The 24659-nt window shown below is 35.6% G+C and overlaps 1 protein-coding gene across 1 annotated transcript in view; it reads right to left on the reverse strand.

Moving 5' to 3' along the window:
• Window positions 1-367: 367 nt before the first annotated feature.
• LOC125649738 (organic anion transporter 3-like) overlaps window positions 368-24659 on the reverse strand; it is a 63994-nt gene continuing 39702 nt past the window's right edge. The window contains exons 4-11 of the mRNA XM_048877459.2: window positions 13009-13239; window positions 12716-12918; window positions 12175-12459; window positions 9977-10111; window positions 1225-1310; window positions 964-1084; window positions 785-857; window positions 368-689 (exon numbers count right to left, since the gene is read on the reverse strand). Coding sequence (XP_048733416.2) covers window positions 447-689; window positions 785-857; window positions 964-1084; window positions 1225-1310; window positions 9977-10111; window positions 12175-12459; window positions 12716-12918; window positions 13009-13239 — 1377 coding nt within the window. The 3' untranslated portion in view covers window positions 368-446. The remainder of the gene's footprint in view (window positions 690-784; window positions 858-963; window positions 1085-1224; window positions 1311-9976; window positions 10112-12174; window positions 12460-12715; window positions 12919-13008; window positions 13240-24659) is intronic.

Here is a 24659-nt window from a genome sequence, read left to right on the forward strand (position 1 = left end):
TCAAAATCCGCGCCCGAACAGAACTGGACGGAGATTGAGAAAATAATCCGTTTTGAAGAAGTAAAGGCTAAGGAGGGCGTTCTATTCGGAAAATTTAAGGGTGGATTTAGTGGAAAAGCGACAGAAGAAAATGCCTGGGCTGAAGTAGCAGCAGCAGCTGTGAATGAATAGGCGATTTTATTTAACTTAACCATATTGTTTATTTGTTGTTATGCCCATGACAGGACACACGTACTATGACTGATTGGGATTGAATTTTAGTGATCCTTTCCTTAAAATTGGTGATTTCTTTCTCAGAGTGGCAAAAGTTATCAAATTATCACGAACACGGTTATGTTTGCTTATAAAAATGCTAAATAAAACTCTATAGCTATGTACGCCTTTTATGATAATATCTGAACATGTACATTTTCATTACAAAATCCTTGGAAGGTACAATATAATTTCTACAGCATCTCATCTAATGATTTAGAGTCCGCTGCAATACAAATTTCCTCATCTTTTATGCGTTGTTTATGGCGTCCTTTTCGAAGTCGAATTCCACTGTTTTCCGCATACCACACCTTCACGTTTTCGAGTGTCTGAGGTAAATCCATACCACGTGTTTCAGGTAAATACAACATAATTATCGTTACGATGAAACACATGGACGCAAATATTGTTCCAGGGGCCCAAGGTATAGATCTTGCCTATAAACGGAAAGGAGAATCTTGCAGTTTTAAAAAAGATATCTGACAATATAGCATAATGAAAACATAACGCTTACTACAAAAGAGGAAATTACCAAAGTGCCTGCAAAAGGAGAAACCATTGCACCGATTCTGGACAGTGTCGAACACATTCCAATACCAACATTCCTGGAAAAAGAAATTTCAGTGTTGAATGTCTGTAATGAAAACGACAGAACTGTTAGATACTAAGTATTACATGTAGTTACCGTTGAAATTATTTTTGTTTATCTACCTCAGATTGGTGGGGAACAGTTCCGGAGTGAAGAGAAATAAAACACTAAAAGATCCTGTCACAGACATTTTCCCAATAAATGTTGCGACAGTAGAAAGCATGACGAATGTTTCATCTCCATCTGAAATATTTGTGTAACCAAACCGTGCATTAACAAATTAGAACGATGTAACTGTTCATATCACAGAAATGTAACTGTTCATATCATACATGTAGAAACAGAAAGGAAGCATATACAGATTGTAGTTAAGGAGATTATACCTGAAAAGTAATTCAAAAGAGTCGCAAGTGCCAATGATGTTCCTGTTACAGTGTGGAAAATAATTGTAGTGGTTCGTCTACCTAGGCTATGATATCAGAAACGGTTTTCATTAATGCTTCAGGACATTAACATAAAATGTTAAATGTAACGGACGACAAGTCACTGTTAAAAAGTACCGCAATACATCAGAAATGCAAGTCGTTGAAAATGAAGTGAAATTGCTCCCATGAATATCAAATTATCTGTTAGTATCAATGTATTCATCGTCGGAAACCCACGGTTGATTACGCTTCATTCCTCTCTCCATCACGCATAATCAACCGTGGGTTTCCGACGATGCAATGTATTATTTTTAAATTCAAATTAATGCAACACAGTCCATCATTACGCAAACCAAAATAAAAATTAATGGCTCGTTAAAACACCTCGTATGAAGTATGAAGTCTGATTTTACCATCGAAAGAATGATACATGTTCTCAATACGGGATGTCGGAACTTGAACCTTTTGGATCTCTTCAAAAACAGAAGTTACTAAAATTAAGCATCACTTGGACAATTCTTGTATACAAAATAGTGAGGGTTATATCTACCTGGTTTATAAGTTATTTTGCAGAATGTTGTAAGTGAATGCCCTAGTACCAAAACATGAGTTATTGGATTAAATTTCTTATGTTTAAAATCGAAGATAATAAAAGTTTATTTCCCCTATGTACATATGTGGATATTTACTGAATGAGTTTTATTTTCTCGAGTCATTAAAACAACCAAGCGCTATGAAATGATATGTCTTATGGCGTGACCGTTTTGAGGGCGAAGCAATTGGCATTAGTATCTAGATCCATAACAGGACAAAAACTATCCCGAAATATTAGCACCTAACGTGTGAGGACAGAACTCAATCAAAGTATTATAACTTTAGACATTTTTGATCCGCCAATTCATCGAACGCGGGAAACTCTACGCAACTGATGTAAACAGCGCATTGTGACGTCATATTCAGCGTCGGTATTTAGCAAATACACAAACATTGGAGACATGATCTACTATCGCAAATATTAAAATCGTGTGATTATATACGATTAAGAAAATAAGATTTTCTACACGAGAAGAAAAAATCTCTCGCTGTGGCCTTCAATTCGACATTTAGATATACATGTATCGATGACGTTTTATCTATTAACAATAATAGCTTTCATTCATATGTCGATTTGATATATCCCTGTGAGCTCGAAATAAAGGACACCACAGAGTCGTCCACTTCTGCTTCATACTTAGATATTTTATTGAAAGTAGACATTAACGGCAAACTGACAACTCAAATGTATGACAAACGGGTTGATTTCAGCTTCTCCATCGTCAATTTCCCATATTTATTTAGCAATATTCCATTATCACCTGCATATGGTGTTTATATATCTCAACTGATTCGATATGCAAGAGCTTGTTCTGCGTATAGTCAGTTTTTAAATCGAGGTAAGCTACTGACAAACAAGTTGATGGTACAGGGCTTTCAACAGTCTCGATTGAAGTCAGCATTTCGCAAATTCTATGGTCGTTATAACGATCTAGTTCGTCCATACAACCTCGCATTGGATCAAATGCTGTCTGACGTGTTTCAATCCGATTGTTAAGCTGTTCTTGGCACCCAGGAGGAATAGACATCCCCTGTTGACCGGTCACAATCCTATCAAAAGAGCATCTGCTAATTGAAAAGCATGCTCATTCTAAATCTACTGATAATTCTTGGATTAAATGTATCGCTAATTGGTGCGCAATAATTTCTTCAATTGCATCGTTTTAACCTCACCACCTACAACGAACGGAAGGTGTGATGTTGATATATTTCTGTTGCGGACCACTATATTTAGAACCCCCCAAAAACCAAGACATTAGCTGCAGAAAAATATAAGAGAATACCAACGATAGTAAAAAGACGCTAGTTTATTGTGTACAAACAGCCATATAAATTTAGGATGGAAAATAGGGGGATTTCTCTTTGATGTCCTGAGTGTCAGAAAATACCAAGGAAAGTGAAAATGGTCATTAAGATTTGAAGATAAAACAAAAATTTAAATATCTAATGTCTGGAAAAATTATTGGAAACATATCCAACTATCTTATCATTGTTGACTCTTAATTATGATTTGGAGCATAATGGTGTTGACAAAATATATACTTGAAGATTAGATCAAAAGAGAACAATATTTGATTATGATCTAAAATGGATTGGAAGAGGGTAGTTGTTTTTAATTATTATTATCATTATCATGTGCACTGTATACAAGAAACTTGTATGTGTGCTACTTGATATTTGTTTAATCTCATAACATAAAGTTTTGATTCTTTTTATCAATTACCCAAAGAAATTATACTATTTCATTTTTATGATCGAATTTGGATCTAAACACATGGAAGGGACTTAATAAAATATTTTGTTTGCATAGTCACACGTTTTGAAAAACAAATGTTATATGGAGCATTGCTTTCATGGTTCTTTCGGATTTCCATGAAAAATTATCTAACAAACCTTGAAACGCTCTGGAGGTTTTAATCAAATTTGTGAATATTAAGTCTTTCCACAACAGTCTTGGCCAGTTATAATGATTTTATTATTGGGTCAAATGCTGTCTGACGTGTTTCTAACCAATTGTTATGCCGTTCTTGGTACACTGATTTTGACTACGGAGAATTCCATTTACCTGATCAAGATATAGGGCTCACGGCGGGCGTGACCGGTCGACAGGGGATGCCTACTCCTCCTAGGCACCTGATCCCACCTCTGGTATATCAAGGGGTTCGTGTTTGCCCAACTTTCTATTTTGTATTGCTTATAGGAGTTTGATCGCTGTTCGTTATCTTCACCTTTCATTATGATCTCTTGGGCCAGGTTGAACGCATTTAATTGGTCTTCGTCCATGTTTATGATTTAAGGATATTATCTTACCTTTTTTGTGAAGCTAATTGTTAATGTTAGTTGACTGCGACAATATATTTTCATATATCTAATTCAAAGAAAGAATTCAATTTGTATTCTAAGACGTGATAAATTAATGAATTTATAGTAAACCTAAGCTTTCAGTACTGATACATACAGTTACAAAGCTTTTCATATCATTCAACATGATGAACAGAATATCAAGAAATTCATCTCTTTTAAATACCCTCTTTTTATTGAACAATTTTGAGCAATTTTAACTTTAAATTATAATGGGTCCAACTTTGTGAATAATTAATGAAGATTACGTGAATTGACAGAGAAGTGCAAATATTGTTTGATTGTTTTGCTATTTTCCACCACACTCAACAATTTTTCAATTATCTGGCGCCCAGTTTTTATTGGTGGAAGAGAGAACCCAGATACAATGTACCTGGGAAAAGACCACCGACCTGGGAGTAAACTGGGAAACTCTCCCACTTACCGGCTCGAGCGGGATTCGAACCCGCAGAATGTGAGTGTGACCAATTCTACACAATGAGTATTGTAAAAGTCTAATGGAATAATTGGATGAATCAGATATTATGGAAAGTTATTTAACCATTATCGATCTAAAAGGCAATAAAATCATTTAATCTATTAAATTAGCAAAGGAAAACTAAATTGATATTTATTCGCTACTTGTACCGATTTTCTAATTTTTATTGTATACACGAGGTAGACGTTCTCTATCTGTCAATCAGCTGACGCTTGGTCTCGGCCCACGGAAAAATGTGTATTAACATACAAATACCTAAACTATGGCGTGCGGTTTGATTTTCAAACTTATGACATTTTTTTTTAAAATAAAATATTTTTTTTATTATTATTAATATCATTTCATCGATATTTGATTTAATTTACAACTGAAAGTTTGGAAAAGTTTGAACTGCATGACTGGTTTTTCCATACTAAAATGATTAAAAAGAATTTACTGTCGAGCTCATTCATTAAAGTGGACACTTTAACATTACATTACATGTTCGCTAACACAAAGCAGTTTACGCCACAAGCATTGTCGATCGTCTAATTTACCGACTGATTTTATAATCATCTAATAACTTTTAAAGTGATGACTTGTCAACGATGCTGATTGGTTGAAAAATTCGTTTGATTTCTCTGTCAAAATTTCGTTCGGAGTTCATCTGCACTAAGCACGCGGGACTACTTTTCTCTGGAATGCGTCTTCCCCGATCTAATTTTAACGCTATTTACAGAACGGGATTTCCACACAAGCATTTATAAAACGACATGCATTCGTTTGATTTTTGTTTTTCATTGCTATCAAAAATAAGCACAACTAAAGATATGAATAAAATACAAATTAATTTAAAGAAAGAACATACATAAGCGATGACGTGACAGAATAGTCAACTTGATGACGCAGACCACTTACTGGTAGAAGTAAACAGATTACACGAGTTCCCGGTATGAATCGTCTGCTTTACGAGATCGATAACATGACGGAGCAAGTGGCGACTTCTGATCTGGTAAATATTGATGAAATTGAACTGCGTTATATGGGGCTCAGTCAACGAGTGCGTTTTAGATGAAGAGGTGTTGAACTTTGTACTCGATATTGAAATGGAGCCGAGTTGCATTCCACCGTTCCAACGACACAACCAGTGTTCAACGTCTCCTCCAACACAATGCAGCATATATAAATCCAGTCACCACTTGTTATCTTCCTTTATATTTAATTCAGCTTTTAACCATTGCACCTTTAATTTGGCGTATAATCCATTTAAATCTGCACAGTAACGGTTCCTGACCTAAATGCACAGCCATGCCATTTTGTTGTTGTTTCATTCTTACATATATGTATTCCTACGCGCCATTTCAAAAACGTTAATTCAAGCTTTTCGATGGGAGAAACTATTTGTTTTTCTATCTTAAAAACATAATTAAATGATAAGAAATGAAACTTATAATTCTTTGTTTGATGCATGTATCAAACGAAACATTGGACGGAAAACTTTTTCATCAATGCGCTACGCGCATTGATGAAATTTTCCGTCCAAGGTTTCGTTTGATACATGCATCAAACAAGGAATTATAAGTTTCATTTCTTAAGACTACGCAGAAACCGCAATTTCAAAGACAAAGACTTTTGTCTCGGACCACGCCATTTTCCTCGAGGCCTGTGTTTTTCACCTGGGCAGTATATTAAGATCGGTGATATTCTGTCTGCGTGTAGGAATTTTTGAATAGTGTGAAATAACGCTGTTGACATTAGATTGCATTTCTAGTTATATTTTGGTCGTTTTTAAACTTACAATTGACGGACGGTAGAAAGTCTATTTTACAGAAATTAGGCATTTAAACGTGTAATACGCAAAAGGTTTACGAACTATTTGCTGCTAGCGCTGAACATTACATCGGTTTGTAAAGAAGTCCACTCCACTTCGAGCCAAGTGATTGCATACCAAGAATACATAAAATTAACAAACAATATCATTATTTTTGTAATTTATCAATTTTGATTGGGATCGGTTTTTCTCCCCCCCCCCCTTATTTCATCTATGTATTGGGGTGGGGAGGGGGGGGGGTGGCTCAAATCTAAAAAATAAATAAATAAAAAATAAAAAAAATAACGATTTCTCTAAAATTTGATCATTTCGTTTTAATTTCTTTTAATCTATATTTCACTAATATATCTTTTTTTCCAAATGACACGTTTTTTAAAGGTTTTAGTTGAAGATTTAAAGAAATATTAACAAAAATCCGTCATGATTTGTGTACATATTTTATGTACATCAGTCATCTTTCCAGCTTTAATTATATATTTAGGTTGGATTTTAGCATCTCTTATTTGCAATCAAAACACTCTTTATTATTCCAGAAAAATCACAGATTATTCATGTAAAATAATTGAGAGCTTGCATCACTCTTTCGATGTTGAAACCATGCTTCATACGAGGTGTTTTAACTACATATAGCCATTAAATAATTTTTTTGTGTAATGAGCCATTTGGAACGATGTACATTTTTGACTGTGTTAACACGTAAATGCTGAACATTTGTTAAGATCGTTAATTCCGGGGTCCGATGTTACAATTTTGCTATACTTTTCACTACACCGGGTATTCGGATACTAATAAGCGAGAACTGGGTCAAAGATTGGGATAAATAACATTCACTCTCAGCGATTGTATGCGATGTTCACAACAGAATTAAACTGAAAAATCACCTTAGCGATAACCGTACTTTGCTGTAACCAAATTTTGAATCTTATAAGTGAATATCAGAAGTTTCCGAGAAATCAACGAGGTGTTCAATTTATTCAACTATATCTGTTGAAGAAGAACAGGCTCTGCTTTTATTTTTATTTATGTACCTCCACCGATCTTTGATAGGTAATACATTAAAGTATTAGCATTTAACTTGAGGTTTATAATTCATAATTTATATTTGATAACAACGGGTGAAGGAAATTGGACACAAAGGACCGTGGGTTATGATTCACTAGGACGGGGGTTCCCTTCTATTCCGTGAACGCGGGTATATATGCACCGTAAAATAACCGTTTTTAGTTGAAAATTGATGCATGTACATTTTCATTTTGAAATACTAAGATAATGAAAGACAACACATTATATGTGTTAATGTATTACAGAAAACACATTCTAACTTCGAATATTTCCCATTCAGGCAATTCCACTTGTTTATCTTAGTGGAATTTCGCCTTCGAATGCAAATATTCACACGCGTCGTTGTATTATCACAGGCACTGGACCTAGATTTTTTCATATTTATTTCATAAAGATACCCCCCCCCCCCCAATTTGTAACATATAAAAATAATTCAGTGGCGGACATAAAAGGGGCGCTTCCGACGCGCGGCCCCCTAAAATTTTCAAATTTAAGGTAAATTATGGTATTTTGTTTAGAAAAAAACATAAATGTTGCAATCATTTCTCCCTTCACTTTCAAAGAAATGAATGACAAGATCTTTTGATTTATGGTAAAATCTGTCATTTCATTATTTTCACCCCATTAGAATGACAGAAAATAGTAAAAATAAACACAGGTTACATATAGATAATATAAATCAAAGAGCTTCTCCGTTTCGCCCATGATCAGCTGGGGGTCTTAAGGCGACTCCCAGACCTCCTGCATCATAAAGTTGCGCCCCCTGACTTAAATTCCTGGATCCGCCACTGAATATTCCGTTTGGTGTATATTTATACATCTAGAGTTAATCAGAAAAAACATTGTTTTATGCAACAGAAAACACAAACGTCTGGTATTTGCCACAGGTTGTTGGGTTCAGGTCCCCCCCCCCCCCCTTCCGAATATAATCTACATGAGTTGATTTAAAAAAATTTTCATCTCAACAATCCCCAAAAGTCCAAAAATTGTATGTAGTGACCCCCCCCCCCCTGCTTGAAAAGATCTCTTATCAAGCATTCGCCCTGATGGTAGCTCTGTCAACATAGTAGTAGTGAAATTGGAAATGAATTGAACCCATAAACCGAAAGATCAATCCAATGAATTATGTTTTTAAAAAATTTAAAATCTTTGATTGTTCTCCCCTACAATGAACGATTTTTGGATATCTTAGCGGAACTATCCCTTTATGTTCTTTACGTTGTTTATCTATTTTCTGGAGGGAGGGGGGTAACTTTTCTTTTTCGCTCGCCAAAAATTAGAGAGGGTCAATTCAAACTGAATCATTGACCAATTCTCTAATATTCGAAGGTCCTTGCGTAATGTCAAAACCTTTGTGAGCCAACCTCTAGATAGCGATTTCCAAGCACAGGTATTTTGCAACATTGATCTACACGGATTCATAAACTCTTATTCACAGCATTGTTTAAAAGCGTTGAACTTAGAGTATACCAAAAAAACAAAAACAAAAAACAATGTATACCTTCTTATTTATTCTATTATCTGCAGCTTACTTCAACTGCCATATCATCCATCAATATTGTTTATAATTATTTGGATTTATTTTTGTCTGAAGTTGCATATCATTTTGCTTTTAGTGTCGAAATTCCATATTATCCAATTCCGCGTTTCAATTTAGGTAAATCGCGGTCCTTTGTACCCATTTCCCTTCTGTTGTTATTATGAGATAAAGACTAATGTTTGAACGTATTTTACAGTATAGATGGTGAGGTATATATATATATATATCGCTCTCTTTCAGTATATATATTCCAGTAAAGTTAAAAACTCGTTGATTTCTCAGAAACTTCTGATAATAAAACGTTCGTATGTACTGAATATCCACTTACAATACTCAAAATTTGATTAGAACAAGACACGATTATCACTAAGATGATATTTCAATTCATTTCCGTTGTGAACATCGCATACAATCACTGATATTATATATTATGTACTTATCCCAAAACGCCATTTTGAATCTTTGACCTGGTTCTTAGTAGGTGCCAGGTTCTTAGTATTCAAATACCCGGCTTGTTTCACTGCCATCTGGAAATACGCCATCTGTATAACGATGCAGGTAAAGTACAATGTGCTTATTTGGAACATTTTAATGAACATGTTCCAGATACTATCAAATGAGATATGACGTCATGGATTGGAGCGATCTGCCTAGTTAGACTAGCATAGTTCAATGCAAAAGTCGGTATTGTTGTTGAAATATACACTTTATGTAGAAAAATTATGCTGTATAGAGCTTTATGAGCACGAAATCTCTCAACCAAACTAATTATTAAACATGAACATTTTTGCATATGATGGGTTTTCTTTTTAGTACGGAAAACTAGTCACTCCAAAGAGCTTCCCTCATCGATACGAAATCTTACTGGCGAAGCGTAAGGTATTCCAGTACAAGCGATATGTATTCTACGCAGGTCATCAAGAAAAAGTTCAGGAATCGATTTCCCGCCAAAGAGGTAGAGGTCAAGGTCAATCCAAAGTAGGTAACGGTGTTAGTCACCCTGAAAAGTAAAATGTATATTCAAAACCATATTATGATTATAGATAAATGATAATTACTTTTCACGATGATAGGTAAAAGTAAAGGTAAAAACATTAAAAAAAAAAAATGAAACAGGAAAACGTTTGATTAAAGCTTTAGCACTTTCATTTCCAGTTTTAGAAGTTTTACAAAATGTAAAGCTTCTGAAGATTGGATGTGAAAACGCTTAAAGTCTTACTAAAGGTCTTCGTGTTTCTTTATCTTTTTACCGGGTAATGGAGACGTTTACAAGTGAGTGAAAAATTCTCGAGAGGGACGTTAAACAATATACAAGCCCTCAGGCCTTATCGGTCACCTGAGTACTAGTTAAAAGTATCACTAGTCCCAAGGGCTAAAAATCTATTTTATGTATAAGACATTGTTTGTAAACATTATCGAATTATTTACGAATAAATATTGTTTAAACTAACTAACTAAAAATCTAGATAAAATTCCTGTTCTGAACACCTAAGCTGAATTCCAATTTTCAGCAACAGCATAAAACAAGATGTGTTCTTAAAACTTTAATGCCCTCAAAAGTGCATATACTGATGGAAGTCTTTACATAATATGCAATATGTATTATCATTAAACGATATCACTAGTTTAGACCCACCCTAAAGTCAAGTTGTATCATCTCCTTCAAATGAAGAAGACATTAATTACTATAATCATTTTGTCTCCATCCTGAAACCAAACCCTTACCCCTAGGATCATGAAATTTACAAGTTTGTTAAAGGCTATCTCCCCCTTTTAAATATCCGTTTATTCTTAATTTGGTATCAATAGCATTAAAGCAAATACCATTTACATGTTTTGCACATATACACTATAAATACCAAGTTTGACCCCACCCTGGAGTCAGAACCAATACCCCGGGGATCATGAAATTTACAGTTTTTGGTAGAGGCCTAGAATCGTAAAGCTCTTTCTGCTCCATATCGATATGGATTTAGTTTTTCTTAAAGATATGCAGTTGTAGAGAGGACTTTTAAAAATTGGTCAACTTTTGGCAGTTTTTGCCCCGCCCTAAGGCCCCAGGAGTCCTGTAATTTACAGTTTATGCCCCCTGATCCCAAAGATGTTCCATACCAAATTTGAAAGGAATTGGAATAGTGGTTATCAAGAAGAAGGTAAAAAAAATTATTGTTCACATATTTATTAACTGACCATTTTTGTCCCCACCTTGATACCGAAACCCCTACTCCTGGAATCATCAAGTTTACAATTTTACTAAAGAACTATCTGTTCTTTCCAAATAATCATTTAGTTTCAATTTAGCAGATATCACTAAAGAAGATGTTATTTATTTTCATCAAATTTACAGTTTGCTAAATGACTGCTGTTCTTTCTAAATATACTTAGTTTCTATTTAGTATCAATAGCACTAAAGAAAATGTTATTTAAGTGTTTTACACATAAACACTATATACCAAGTTTGGCCCCGCCCTGGGGTCGGAACCCCTACACTGGGGATAATGAAATTTACAATTTTGTTAGAAGCCTTCCTGCTCTACAGCATGATGCATTTAGTTTTTCTTATACATGTCTGGTTCTAAAGAAGACGATTTTTGAAAATTGATCAATTTTTGACAGCTTTTTGCCCCACCCCGAAGGTCCCAGTGTGGAGGAGACCTGGGATTTACAGTTTATGTCCCCCCTGTCCGAAAGATTCTTTATACAAAATTTGAAAAGAATTGGAATGGTAGTTTTCAAGAAGTTAAAAATCCAACAATCGATCTTTATTTTCTAAGTAAATAGATAAATAAATCTATATAACTCTCTACTCTGTGTGTGTGTGTGGGGGGGGGGGGGGGGGGGGGTGGGGGGGGGTCGCGTGCGTGCAGTAATCGGTGAACTATGATGAAATAAATATTTGAAGAAGTAGCATAAAGTGCGGAAGAAATTAGTTAAGAATTGGCGCTTTCATTTGATAATCAGATCTCTTAATGAGAGAGAGAGAGAGAGAGAGAGAGAGAGAGAGAGAGAGAGAGAGAGAGTATTAAAACATACTTTTGTGCAAGACCCTAAAATGATATATACCATGCGAAGCACATCATTATGGTAACGACCAATATGGATTTGTGTTTAAAGATGGTAATTATGGAATATTTCTCCACATTAGACGTGTCGACCTCGGGATCTTTTTCCAGCAGATTACCACCAATCTCCTCGTGGTCGTTTTGTTGGAATACCAGGTTCTTTTTTACTATCTTCTTTAGATCATCGTAATTCAATTTATTCCATTTTGCTACTTTTCTTACTATTCTTTCTACTTCTTTCTGTTTTCCGTTGACAACTAGCCACCTTAATGATTCATCTTGAATCCTAAAATTGAAATAATCCCATAAGTACTAACATTATACATATTAGATTTTAAATAAAAACTTGTATAATTTTATCTTTCCACTGCGTTACTGTGGAATCGTGGGGGCTCAATTTTGTGGTTTTGTGACCCCATAATTCTCAATCCACAACAAAATATACAATTTATATAATGTTTCAATGTGCAAAACGTACATCCCAACGAAACTGAAAAATTGGCCCTCACGACTACAGTAGTCATTTTCAGCGTTCAACTCACCAATATTGGACTACACTAAGCAATGAAAAACAGGACAATACAATTTGTAGATGTCTCCACGAGTAATGCCGCAACAGAAAAGCAATACAAGACATAATGACTAAACCAGTGGTCCAGATAAATGAGCCTAGCACTTCACTGGTATAGCGGGTCTGCTCTGGAAAGAGCTCCAATGTAAAGACTACACCGGACATTACAATACCCTGAGAAATGAAACAATATATGAATGTTCCTTGTAAGTCCAGTTTTAGATATCAATTGAATGTAACTCTAAGAAGTACATGCAGTAAAACCTGCTGCAACACTCCGAGAATGAATTTCCCTACTGCCAGTACTGTATAGTTCGATGCAAAGGCCACACCAATACCCAAGATCAGGGTCAAAAGGTTACAGCTAAGGTGGACGATCTTTCTTCCAAATCTATCACTGAGTGAAGATGCACAGGCGGCACCCACAAGTTGTCCTGCCATTATCAGTGTCTGCAGCAGCTCCGCCAAATTCGCTCGGTCACAAACCAGATCAAACTAAAGAGAGGTTGAGATACGTACTTATCAATGGAATGCAAGTCATATATCTTAAAAAGTGGAAGCATTAGACAGAAATTGAATCGGGTGATAAAGAGAATACTTGCTATATAGAATAGAAGAAAAAATAACATATTTCGTCCTACAGTATTTATCCAGGAAGAGTCATAAATGTCATTTCCTGCGAAGTGTAACATATTCAGCGGAAAGAACGCAGTTCTACTTTTCAGCGATTCGACTCTACTTTTCCGCGAAAAAAATCTTGGTTTTCCGCGACAAGTCATATTACTTTCCCACGATTATATATTTTACTTTTCCACAACTTATTTAAACATGTACCTCTTCCGTTAGCCAGTTAAAACCTGTTGCCCCCTGCTTACCACAGGGAGGTGAAAGTAGGACGACAGGACAGGTCACCAGATTCTTTCCTGACTCACACACGTAATTGCTGCGTTTCAACTTTTTTTCTCATCACTGGGATGGTCGTGAGTGTTTTTGGATCTTGATACGGCTATGCCGTGTGAGTTACTACTCACTCTAGAGGGGGGAGGGTAAATATAGGTCCACACGTGCACATCACTATTACACCCCTGATAATAAAATGAAAAAACAAACGGATTTACTAAACTGCATTGTAGCGCACCGTTCGAGATGACGTAGAAAAGCACCTGTATCGGCCAATCCGGAAATTTTTGTGTTAACCGGAGTACGTTCTTCATGTACTTTACTCTTCAAGGAAAGCATGCAATTTTTACTTAGAATACCAATGTCAACCAAATTTGGTATGTATTATAAACAAATTTTCATAGGATGATTTATTATAAATGTTTAAACTATTAAACTACTGGCTGAATACATATTACAGTACTTTGCTAAACTTTGATACGATATATTTGATACATTGAGTAGAACTGTAGAACATGTATAATTCAAGTATCTTTAGAACAGTATCGTGTTTGCCATATGCTGTACTTTTGTGAAACGTATTCTAAGTGTCTGTATTTTGTTTTCTTATAGTCAATTACTTTCTCCAATAAAGCCAATATGACTCATATTGAATGACCGGCTGGTATATTTGGAACAGCACCGAAGATAGGGAGTGATTAAAAGAATGTGCTCATACATATGAATAAATAAAACTAAAGACCTAACTTCTTTGACACTTGTAAACGCTTTTTAATAGAATCTTTATCATGTTTTTACTAGATGCGGATTTCTCCTATTTTTCTAGAAACACCTTTCGTTAACGCCCAAGTTAGCTGTGGCAGTGGCGACACCTGATCTCAAAGAATGAAGACCTATATTCAAATGTGGTGCAACTTTTTTCAGCATGCTAACTATATTTCGTCTAGTTGCCGTGTAACTGAGTTTTTTATTTTTACATATAAACTTTGCGATGCCAGACAACCTGAAAATAGGTTTGAAAATAAAATGATCAGAAGACACATCAATATTTACTTCAGACACAAAACATAAACACATGCTATAAAGACAGTTGATCTGTTTTAGATCGATGAATAATGTTTTGTTTTTTTAATAATCTGCTTCAACTGTAACATTTTAAGGAACTCAGCTCGTCATATCTCAGAAAACCCGAAAAACCAATCAAGATCATGGTAAGATTTCTTAAAACTAACAAATCAGTACTATCTTTGTACAATTTACACAATGCCTGCAATATCTTACTGTCAACGGGATCTTTTCTTTGCACCGGTTTTTCAGTTCTTTTGGAAGATTCTTGAAAGGATCTATCGGATCCGTAAGGCTACTAATCTCAAACATCCATTTAATCGCGTAAACAGCAGCTTAATAGCCATCTCACCAGGAATGGTCTACATGAAGATCTGCTGTCAGCTTATAAGACCGGTACCAGCACTAAGACAGCCATCCGACGAATAAAAGCAGACGTAGAAGCAGTACTGGATGAAGGTGACGCTATGCTCCTGGTCCTTCTTGACCTAAGTGCGGCATTTGATACCATCAATCATACCCTATTGCTGGAGAGACTACATGAGGAAGCTGGATTGACGGACACAGCACTCCGTTGGGTACAGTCTTATTTGAATGGCCGCATCCAAGCGGTGAAGATCAACATCAGTGTGTCCTCAGATGTACCACTGTCCACCGGAGTGCCCCAAGGGTCTGTTCTTGGCCCCCTTCTCTTCCTAGTGTACCTTCTCCCACTCAGGAGAGTTATCAACCAATATGCCATAAACCGTCATAGGTTCGCAGATGGCACTCAACTTTACAGTCGTTTGAGTGTAAAAACACTGCCATGCGGACCTATCAAGTCAACATTATGGAGGAATGCATAGCAAGTGTCCGAACCTGGATGACTGTGAATAAACTTAAACTAAATGATGGAAAAACTGAGATAATGGTAGTTGCTAGTGCCCACAACCAGTGCCTTGTGAAGGATATCCGTCTGAAGATTGGTGAAGCAATATTGACACCTAAGTCTACTGTTAAAATCCTCAGTGCTGCCCCTGATGCCACCTTATCAATGGAAATACAAGTCAGCTCCATGGTAAGGAAGATGTACTTCAACATCAGGAGAATATCCAAGGTAAAACACCATCTTACCCAGGAAGCGTGTGCGAAGGTCATCAATGCAACAGTCATATCCCACCTTGACTATCACAATGCCCTCCTGCTTGGCATGACCGATCGCCCCATGTACCGACTACAAGTGGCTTAGAATAACGCTGTCTTACAAGAACATGTTACAGACAACATATTTCGCCGGTACTTCAACAACTACACTGGTTGCCTGTAAAACAACGCGTTGTGTTTAAATTGCTGACAACCATACACAAGTCACTATACTCTTTCTCAGCACCAGCATACATGAGAGAGCTATGTCCTGTTTACCAGCCACATAGGACCTTGAGATCATCATCTGACCAATGGAAACTGGTAGTGAAGAAATCATCAAACAAATACGGTGCAAGAGCCATAAAAACACTAGGTGCACAATTGTGGAATAAACTGCCACTGAAACTTCGAGAGCTTGAAGCACATGGAGCATTCCGCAAGAACCTAAAAACACTCTTGTTCAAGCGCGAATATGGCCTGTGAATGTAAAATTCAGTGTAAAATCAAGGATTCCATGTGCAAGCTTTTGCAAACTGAATTTTTATCCATCATACGAATACCTGTATGCCAATTGTATCTTGTCAAGTCAAAGTAGACCACTTAGTCACTTTACTACCATGTTTTATCTAAATTCTTTCTATTGTTTTATCATTTCCTTTATAGATCTTGTAGGTTTTTTATTAGTATATTATCAATGATTATTAGCACAAACATTGTACAGCGCATAGAAACTATTTGTAATTTTGCGCTTTATAAATGAATAAAATAATAATAATAACAAGATGTACTGTGAGCAATGCTCACTAAAAATACCCCCCCCCCCCCCCCGCTTACCCCAATCTCCCAAAGGGTGTTGATAATAGGTATAAATTACCTCTTTCCTGAGTGTAAAAATATGGTATGCCTTTGTAGAAGAAAATGGAAGATATAGTCCGAACACAAATCCATGGCATAAACCTATAATTTTGACCTTGAGATCAAAGGTCAAGGTCATAAAGGGGTCATGAATGTACATGACACATAGTCTCATGGTGATACACTCATGTCTTATGGTATGATTATGTCAAAACCCTATAATCAATTTTGACCCTGAGGTTAAAGTTCAAGGTCATATAGAGGTCATGAAGGTACTTGACACATCATCTCATGGTGATACACTCATGTGTCAAATATGGTATGCCTATGTCAAAGAACAAAGAAGTCATGGCCCTGACATGAATCCATTGTAAAAACCTTTAATTTTGACCTTGAGGTCAAGGTCATATGGAGGTAATGACGGTACATGACACATCGTCTCATGGTGATACACTCATGTGTCAAATATGGTATACCTATGTCAAAGAACAAAGAAGGTATGGCCCTGACATGAATCCATTGTAAAAACCTTTAATTTTGACCTTGAGGTCAAGGTCATATGGAGTTCATGAAGGTACATGACACATCGTCTCATGGTGATACACTCATGTGTCAAATATGGTATACCTATGTCAAAGAACAAAGAAGTTATGGCCCGGACATGAATCCATTGTTAAAAAAACCCTTTAATTTTGACCTTGAGGTCAAGGTCATATGGAGGTCATGAAGGTACATGACACATCGTCTCATAGTGATCCACCTGTGTGCCAAATATGGTATGCCTATGTCAAAGAACAAAGAAGTTATGGCCCGGACACGAATCTGGAGACAGACAGACGGACAGACAGACAGAAAGACAGACAGTGATTCCTATATACCCCCCAGAACTTCGTTCGGCGGGTATAATAAATAGCAGAATTGACAGTAGAATATGTAGCACCGTTATCCAATAAATATGTAATGTATAAAGCGATGTGCACTGGCTGCGCTGGAATGTCAATATGACCATGTTGAAAAATGAATTTACTCCATCGATCAAAACTATGCATGTAAGACTTGGTTGTACTACCACTCCTGAAACACATTAGATACTGCGACATACGCGAGTTTAGCCGTCCAAGATCTGTATTCAAACTGACACCACTGTTCTCGATTGCTCTATTTACATGATCCTGTAATTTCAGGCCTGGAATAAGGTGAAAATATAATTATCTAAAATCAATCCTGCAAGCTAAAATTTGAAATTTTCTTGGAAACTCAGCAAACACAGATATTTGCTGTTGCTATGCGTAATGATTTTTTTCATTAGGTGAATATGAACACTGCAAAATAAAACTTTTGAAATGTTCACCTTCAAACACAAGAGGTCAATCTGGAGATGACCTCCACTCCGGAAGAACCAAAGTACTACTTGCCTTCTCCCGTAAAATTTTGTTTATTACCTTCGGGTAGCAGGGGACAGTTTCGCACTATAGGCCCGGTCAACTTTTTCAAAAAATGGAATTACCCCGTATTTGAAGTGATATTACATGTGTAAAAATGTATACAGTAATTTTAGGATGCATGTCAAATGTAGCTGAGAGCTTAGTACAAATGTTGATATACAACATGTAGGTGTCACCATGATTCCTAGCATATAGATGGGTGCAAATACGAAACTAAGACACGTGGTCAGTTGCTGAAGAAATTCCGGTGAAAACATGCAGGGTCTAGCAAAAGGTCTGTAGCTGTGAGGGAAGGTGGATGGCCCCATATGAGAGGTAGATTTTTGAGAAGGGCAGATAGGGTTCTTGATTGTGCACAGTGTCTAAATCCCCATGTTTGGTACTGTGATGGTGTGGGGGTGGTGTGGATTAGCCCAAATGAGGGAAAATCAAAGCAAAAAAGGGGAACCTGCTCAGAGCATGTTTTGTGCACCAGCACCAGTATTTATAGATTACATGTAATTTAGGGTCATAAATTATTAACTACACTAATATGAAATACAAGTATTGACATAAAAGGGAAATATGATTTTTCATTAGTCTGTCATAATCTGACTTTGGTGTATAACCCCTATCCACATGTTTCAAAACCAAAGAAACTGTCCCCTGCCACCTCGGTATCAAAATTGGAGGAGGAACTACCCAATTGTTTTCATTTGACCAGCACTGATTAAATGCATCTATGCCTTCGGTACCTGGACACCAATATTTATAATTAAATCCGGCACATTTGTTATTGTAATGAGTGCAAACCTCACAATTTGTCATAACATTAATAAACATTGTCACTTACCTCCCAATCATCTCTGTCAGTAATTGGACTTAGATAATCGGCGATTTGATTTTCATTTCTTGGTTTCCATAACCCATGAATTCTTATATCATATTTGCAAATAGGGTTTGCTGCCAATATGTAAATATTTTGGATACATTTTTGCTATCAGATATAACTCTGTCTCTCTCAGTCTTCAAACAAGATACATGTATGTTACTTTTCAGAACTATATTCACGACTTCCAATTCACGCCATGTAGAACTATGCTGACTCTTATGTAAAATCCAACTACCATATAAATGCCTCAAACACTCTTTTTTCATGATTGGGCGAAAAAAATGTCTATGTTTATGTCCAAAAGTCTACATTTCAGGCATTACACATGAGGTCAAAATCCACAACCTTTTTCTTTTAAGCCATACACATTTTCCCGCCAAAACTGCAATTCTTTCAAAGCAAGTGCGGGGAGTTTTATAACTGAACCCCAACTAGCTTTTCGCAAAATGCATTCATGCATTGAAGTCAGCATTTCGCAAATTATATGGTCGTTATAACGATCTAGTTCGTCAATACAACCTTGCATTGGGTCAAATGCTGTCTGACGTGTTTCATACCGATTGTTAAGCCGTTCTTGGCACACTGATTTTGACTACGGATAACTCCGTTTACCTGATCAAGATATAGGGCTCACGGCAGGTGTGACCGGTCAACAGGGGATGCTTACTCCTCCTAGGCACCTTGTTCCAATATATGTTCGATTGGTGAAGTGACCTTTGTAAGATTTTCAAACACACATTTTTGCGCCAAAATTCTCTGGCAGAATCACGACTCCAGTGCCCTCTGGTCCCACAATCAAAACATCTATCCGATCTACTAGAAGGGGACTGGTCCTTGTATGTCTCCATGCGTGTCGCCTCAGGTTTCTTAAAATATGGCGTGAATCGGTGGGATTTTCTCGAGCTCCTGAACGTGTTTGACTCCTTTGCCTTCCTCTCAGCTCTCATCTGAGCTCTGTACATTTTCTTTTCGTCGTCAGAATCTTCAGCAATAGGATTAGATTCGTTCTCTTTCACCACCTTCCAACCTAACTGAGACGAATCTGCCAATTTGATAATTTTCTGTCTATTTTCACGAGCTCCATACCTTCGTTAATGCTGACTTTTGCGGATTCTACACTCTCGTCTGTGATGCTTGCTGATTCTAGATGATCCCTGGCTTATTTGAGTTTTGTCAAAACCCGGGTCTGGTGCTTAAATTGATTCTCATTCCCCTTCTTATGGAAAGAGTTCGTTAAGGTTTTCCTCATTTTTTTAAATCTGCAAGTCTTATATTTGGACAATACCCATCATGCTCTGTGAGCTGTTAAATAACTCTTTTTGTTGCCTATTCACCTCTGTCGCTGCAGTATTATAAAAAAAAAAACTCCATATTGTCGGCGTCCATGTCTCATTTAAAAAATTGACTTGCTCAAGAAGAGTGCACTAGAAAGTGACAATACAGCCACGAGATTGTCAATACAACATGTAATGATAATATACTTAAAATCTCATTGGTCATTGCTATGTAAACTTCTCAAAATAACCCCACGACACTTCCGCTATTGAAATTCTAAACATGTTGTTAGGACAAATCTTTCTCGCTATAATATCGTAACGCGAGATATTAAAAGTGAATTTCGGCAACCGTTTGGTGGTAAGCGCTAACCGTGACCATTTAAAAATCGCGAGAAAGGAGGTATGAAATAAAGGAGATAACACATAACATATAGTAAAACATACAATCGCGGAAAAGCAATATGTAGTAGTCGCGGAAAAGCAGACAGCTTGTAAAATCAAAATCGCTGAAAAGTAGGTATAAAATGAAGCATGTCAGACAGCATTCGACCTAGTGATCACTTGTATTTGACTTGGAATCCAGCTGAAGTAAGCTATTTTACCTTGTTTAGTTAGAAGATAATGTTTGCTTATAATTTTTTAAATGTATGGGTATCAATATTCATGCTGCCTAAATGGTTGCTTCATTTGATAGAGGAAACGTCACATCACCTACTATATTTGGTCTTTTGGACTTCTGTGTAAATCTCAATTGTAGAATTTATAGACTGTTCAGATTGTTTTTGATTGAAAACAACAGTTATTTTTTCAGATTTCTTGAATTCCAACAATGATATATCTACTTTGTGGTTTTCTCAATTTCCATGGCGGTATTTCAGAATGCATGAGTCGAGGGTTTTACAATGTCCAATGGTAAGCTACATGTAGAACCATGCATATGTTTTTGACTCGTAGACTAACTCATTTAAAACATTCTTATTTCTTGTCATGTAAATCTTCAAACTGTGTGTTTCGTTTTCCTCAACATAGAAATTAGCAAAAAACTTCAACAGGAGAGATTCGAAAAGTTGTCAGGCAGACGAAGTCCTTGATGGTGTATTGCATCTCGAGTTTTGATAATATAAAACGTTCTTGCCGCTCCATATATTATACAACAATAGTCTAGGTTTAAACGGATTAATGAGCAATGTAGATCTAGAAGAGTGTCTGCGTGGAAGCATAGATAACATGGGTTACAACCAGAACCTTTGTATATTTTTTCTATGAGCATTGCTGTGTATGGAATTATAGAAACTTTATTATAAAAATAACATCTAAGAACTTGACCTTTTTGACTGGTGTACCATTTAATTGCAAATGCGGATCATTAGTGGGACTTTCTTTAGAACAAAAATACGTTTGTGCAATTTAGCTCTGGAAAACTTTAAACCATTTCCACCGTATACAACGTCGCAAGTCGTCACTGTGGATCACGAGGATTCGGCTCCCAAGCGGAACAAACGCAGTATCACTGAGTATGAGATCGATTTTCTCATAAAATACAATATTTCTGCAAACATCATATTGCAGAGAGTGTTGTTGTAGATATAACGTGATCAATCAAATGTCACCGAATTTCAGAAACCCGTACTTCCCTCAAACTCTTCGCTCGCGTTTCACGAGTAGGTCTACAATCTTGAAATTGATGAATTGAACCCATCTTTCTTGGTCATTTCATCTTTTTCTTTTATTATGCTTTACTATAGACATTTACAATAACATCTACATAGATGATCTCACACACAAAATCACACACATGCACACAATATCTTCCATACAAAAATACTTTCTACATAAACTAGTATTTGACAGCTAGGCATAATTTAAAGGTATTGAAAATATACATATCAACAAAATGATACTAAAAATAATGATAACAAATATAACCTATAAAGCTTTAGTTTTTCATCACTTGCTACATTATGTATAAACAATATCATATATTGACCATTTACTAAATTTGCTTTGCTTTGAAACACATTTGCACAGTATTTTTCCATTTTTTTGTAGTACTTGAATAAGTTTACTGCCTCAGAAAATTTGGCCTGATTCCTTGTGATCTGGAATAATATATAAACTTTTTGATACTTATAAAATTTAATTTTCTAAACAACTTCCTTCTATAGTACCAAGTAAGACTATTCTTCTTGAAATTTTATAACCATTTTCAATTGCATCGAATCATTGCTCAAAATCATTCCAAAATAAGTTGACATCTACACAGTCATAGAATATGGGAATTATTGTTTCTGCTTCACAATTACAAAATGTACACAAATTATTGTCTGAACTTTCAATTTTGTAAAGAAAGGAGTTTGGTAGCAATGTAATTCATTAGTATTCGGTATTTTGTAATTTTTGTCTCTTTTGTACATAATGATGCATTTACAAATTTTTCCTGAAATGGGTTCATCTAGTAAAGAATCCCCTTATCCTTTTAGAAATTGGCGCTATAAACTCCTTTCCTTTCAAGATTTGATATAAAAATTCAACATTGCATGTTGACAACAATTTTTGTACAATACATATTTAATTATGTTCATTATTGTCTTGAATTCTACCTTCTTTCAATGCAATATCTCTTTTTGACTTTTGATGGTATTTTTGATATTACATGAAAATAGTCTAAAAAGTTATTAGTACCAAGCACTCCTTTTGTTTCATTAAAACATCTAATGTTTCCATGTTCAGACACCAGGTCCTCTAAGTTTTTAATACCATTATCAACCCATTTTGTTTAGAATGCCCACTTTTGTACTCAGCAAAAATTTCTACTATCTAAGCACAAGTAGGTTGATACATGTTCAGGACTTTCTTAACCTTTACTAATGCTTTAATAACATCTCTCCAAAAATCATTAGGAATTTAAAAAACCACAAACTCTTGATGATTTTTTTTTTTTTTTGGATAAATAAAAAATGAAATCTATATTCTTAAGGTTAAAAATGCAAAGTAACAAATGCTGCCAGGTACCTTCATATTTGGACATGTACCTTTTAACCCATTTTAATTTGATATATGAAATGAAAGAGGGTAAGTGAACCACGTTTAGCCCTCCATCATCATAATTACCAATGAGTGTATTTCTTTTTACCATTTCGATCTTATATCCCCAAATAAATTTGAAAAATATTTTATTCATTTCATTTAAAATATTCTTTGGAGGGTCAGGCAAGGCAGAAAATAAGTGTATCAGCTTAGGCAGTGCTACTTTTTTTAATGATTGTTGGTTTGAACATATTTTATTGCATATATAATATACAACGGGTTTGAACACAAGTTCTTATACAACTTACGAGGTTCTCACCTTAGATTAATTGTTAACAATTGTCATAAAACATATGTATAGATTAAAGAAATACATGTACATTTATCATAAAGTGAATTTCTATCATAAGAATCTGCCTGAATTAAGTATAAATTTGTGAACAGCATTAACATTTTGCTGTTAGTTTCATACCTCAAATTGTCACTGCCCCAAAGTAAAATCCGTGTATCATTAATAGATCATTCTTACTACTGAAAAATGATTGTTATTCTCCCAATAGGTGTTAAGTCTCTTTTTTTTCCCATGATCCTAATAACCTTTTAATAGAAGTAATTTTGGATTAATAATTGCATGTTATCATATCTTCAAGGTTTTTGCTAAAATTTATTCCAAAGTTTTTTCTACTGCCAATCCATACGACTTGTGATTTTGTAATACGTTTCAGGCCCAAGATATACCAAACTTGTCAATAACACTCATTGATTCTCTTAGAGAATATTCACTTCCTTCTAATAGTAAAAATGAATCATCTGCATATTGCCCCAATTTATTTTCTTCCCCACCAATAGTTATAATTGCTAGCAACTCTACTGTTATGATAAGAAGATATGGAGCCAAAGGATTACCCTGTCTTCAACCCCTCTCAAGGATAAAAAATTCTGGTAAATGGCCATTATTTATTATACAGCTAGTGCTGGATGACAAAAAAAAATGTAAGACACCATTTGATAAAAGAATCACCAAAATTGAATGCCTTAAGAGCCTTGACAATAAAATCCCATTCCAACTAGTCAAAAGCCTTTTCAAAATCTAGTAGAAGGGGTACTCCAAACTGTTTTTCTTTTCTTAAATATTTAATAAGGTCATATAGAGAACGAGTATTTTCACCAATGAATCTGCCCTTTATAAATCCCTTTTGAGTGTCACTTATTATGTCATTCAGTACCTTTTTTAATGCGGTTGACTATAACACTGGAACCTATCTTATAGTCCACATTAAGTAAAGTGATAGGTCGCCAGTTTTCAGATAACGCCTATTTTTTTCCTCTTTTGGAATGCAAATTATTATT

This window comes from Ostrea edulis, chromosome 5 (assembly GCF_947568905.1).
Source record: "Ostrea edulis chromosome 5, xbOstEdul1.1, whole genome shotgun sequence".
Taxonomy (NCBI): Eukaryota; Metazoa; Mollusca; class Bivalvia; order Ostreida; family Ostreidae; genus Ostrea; species Ostrea edulis.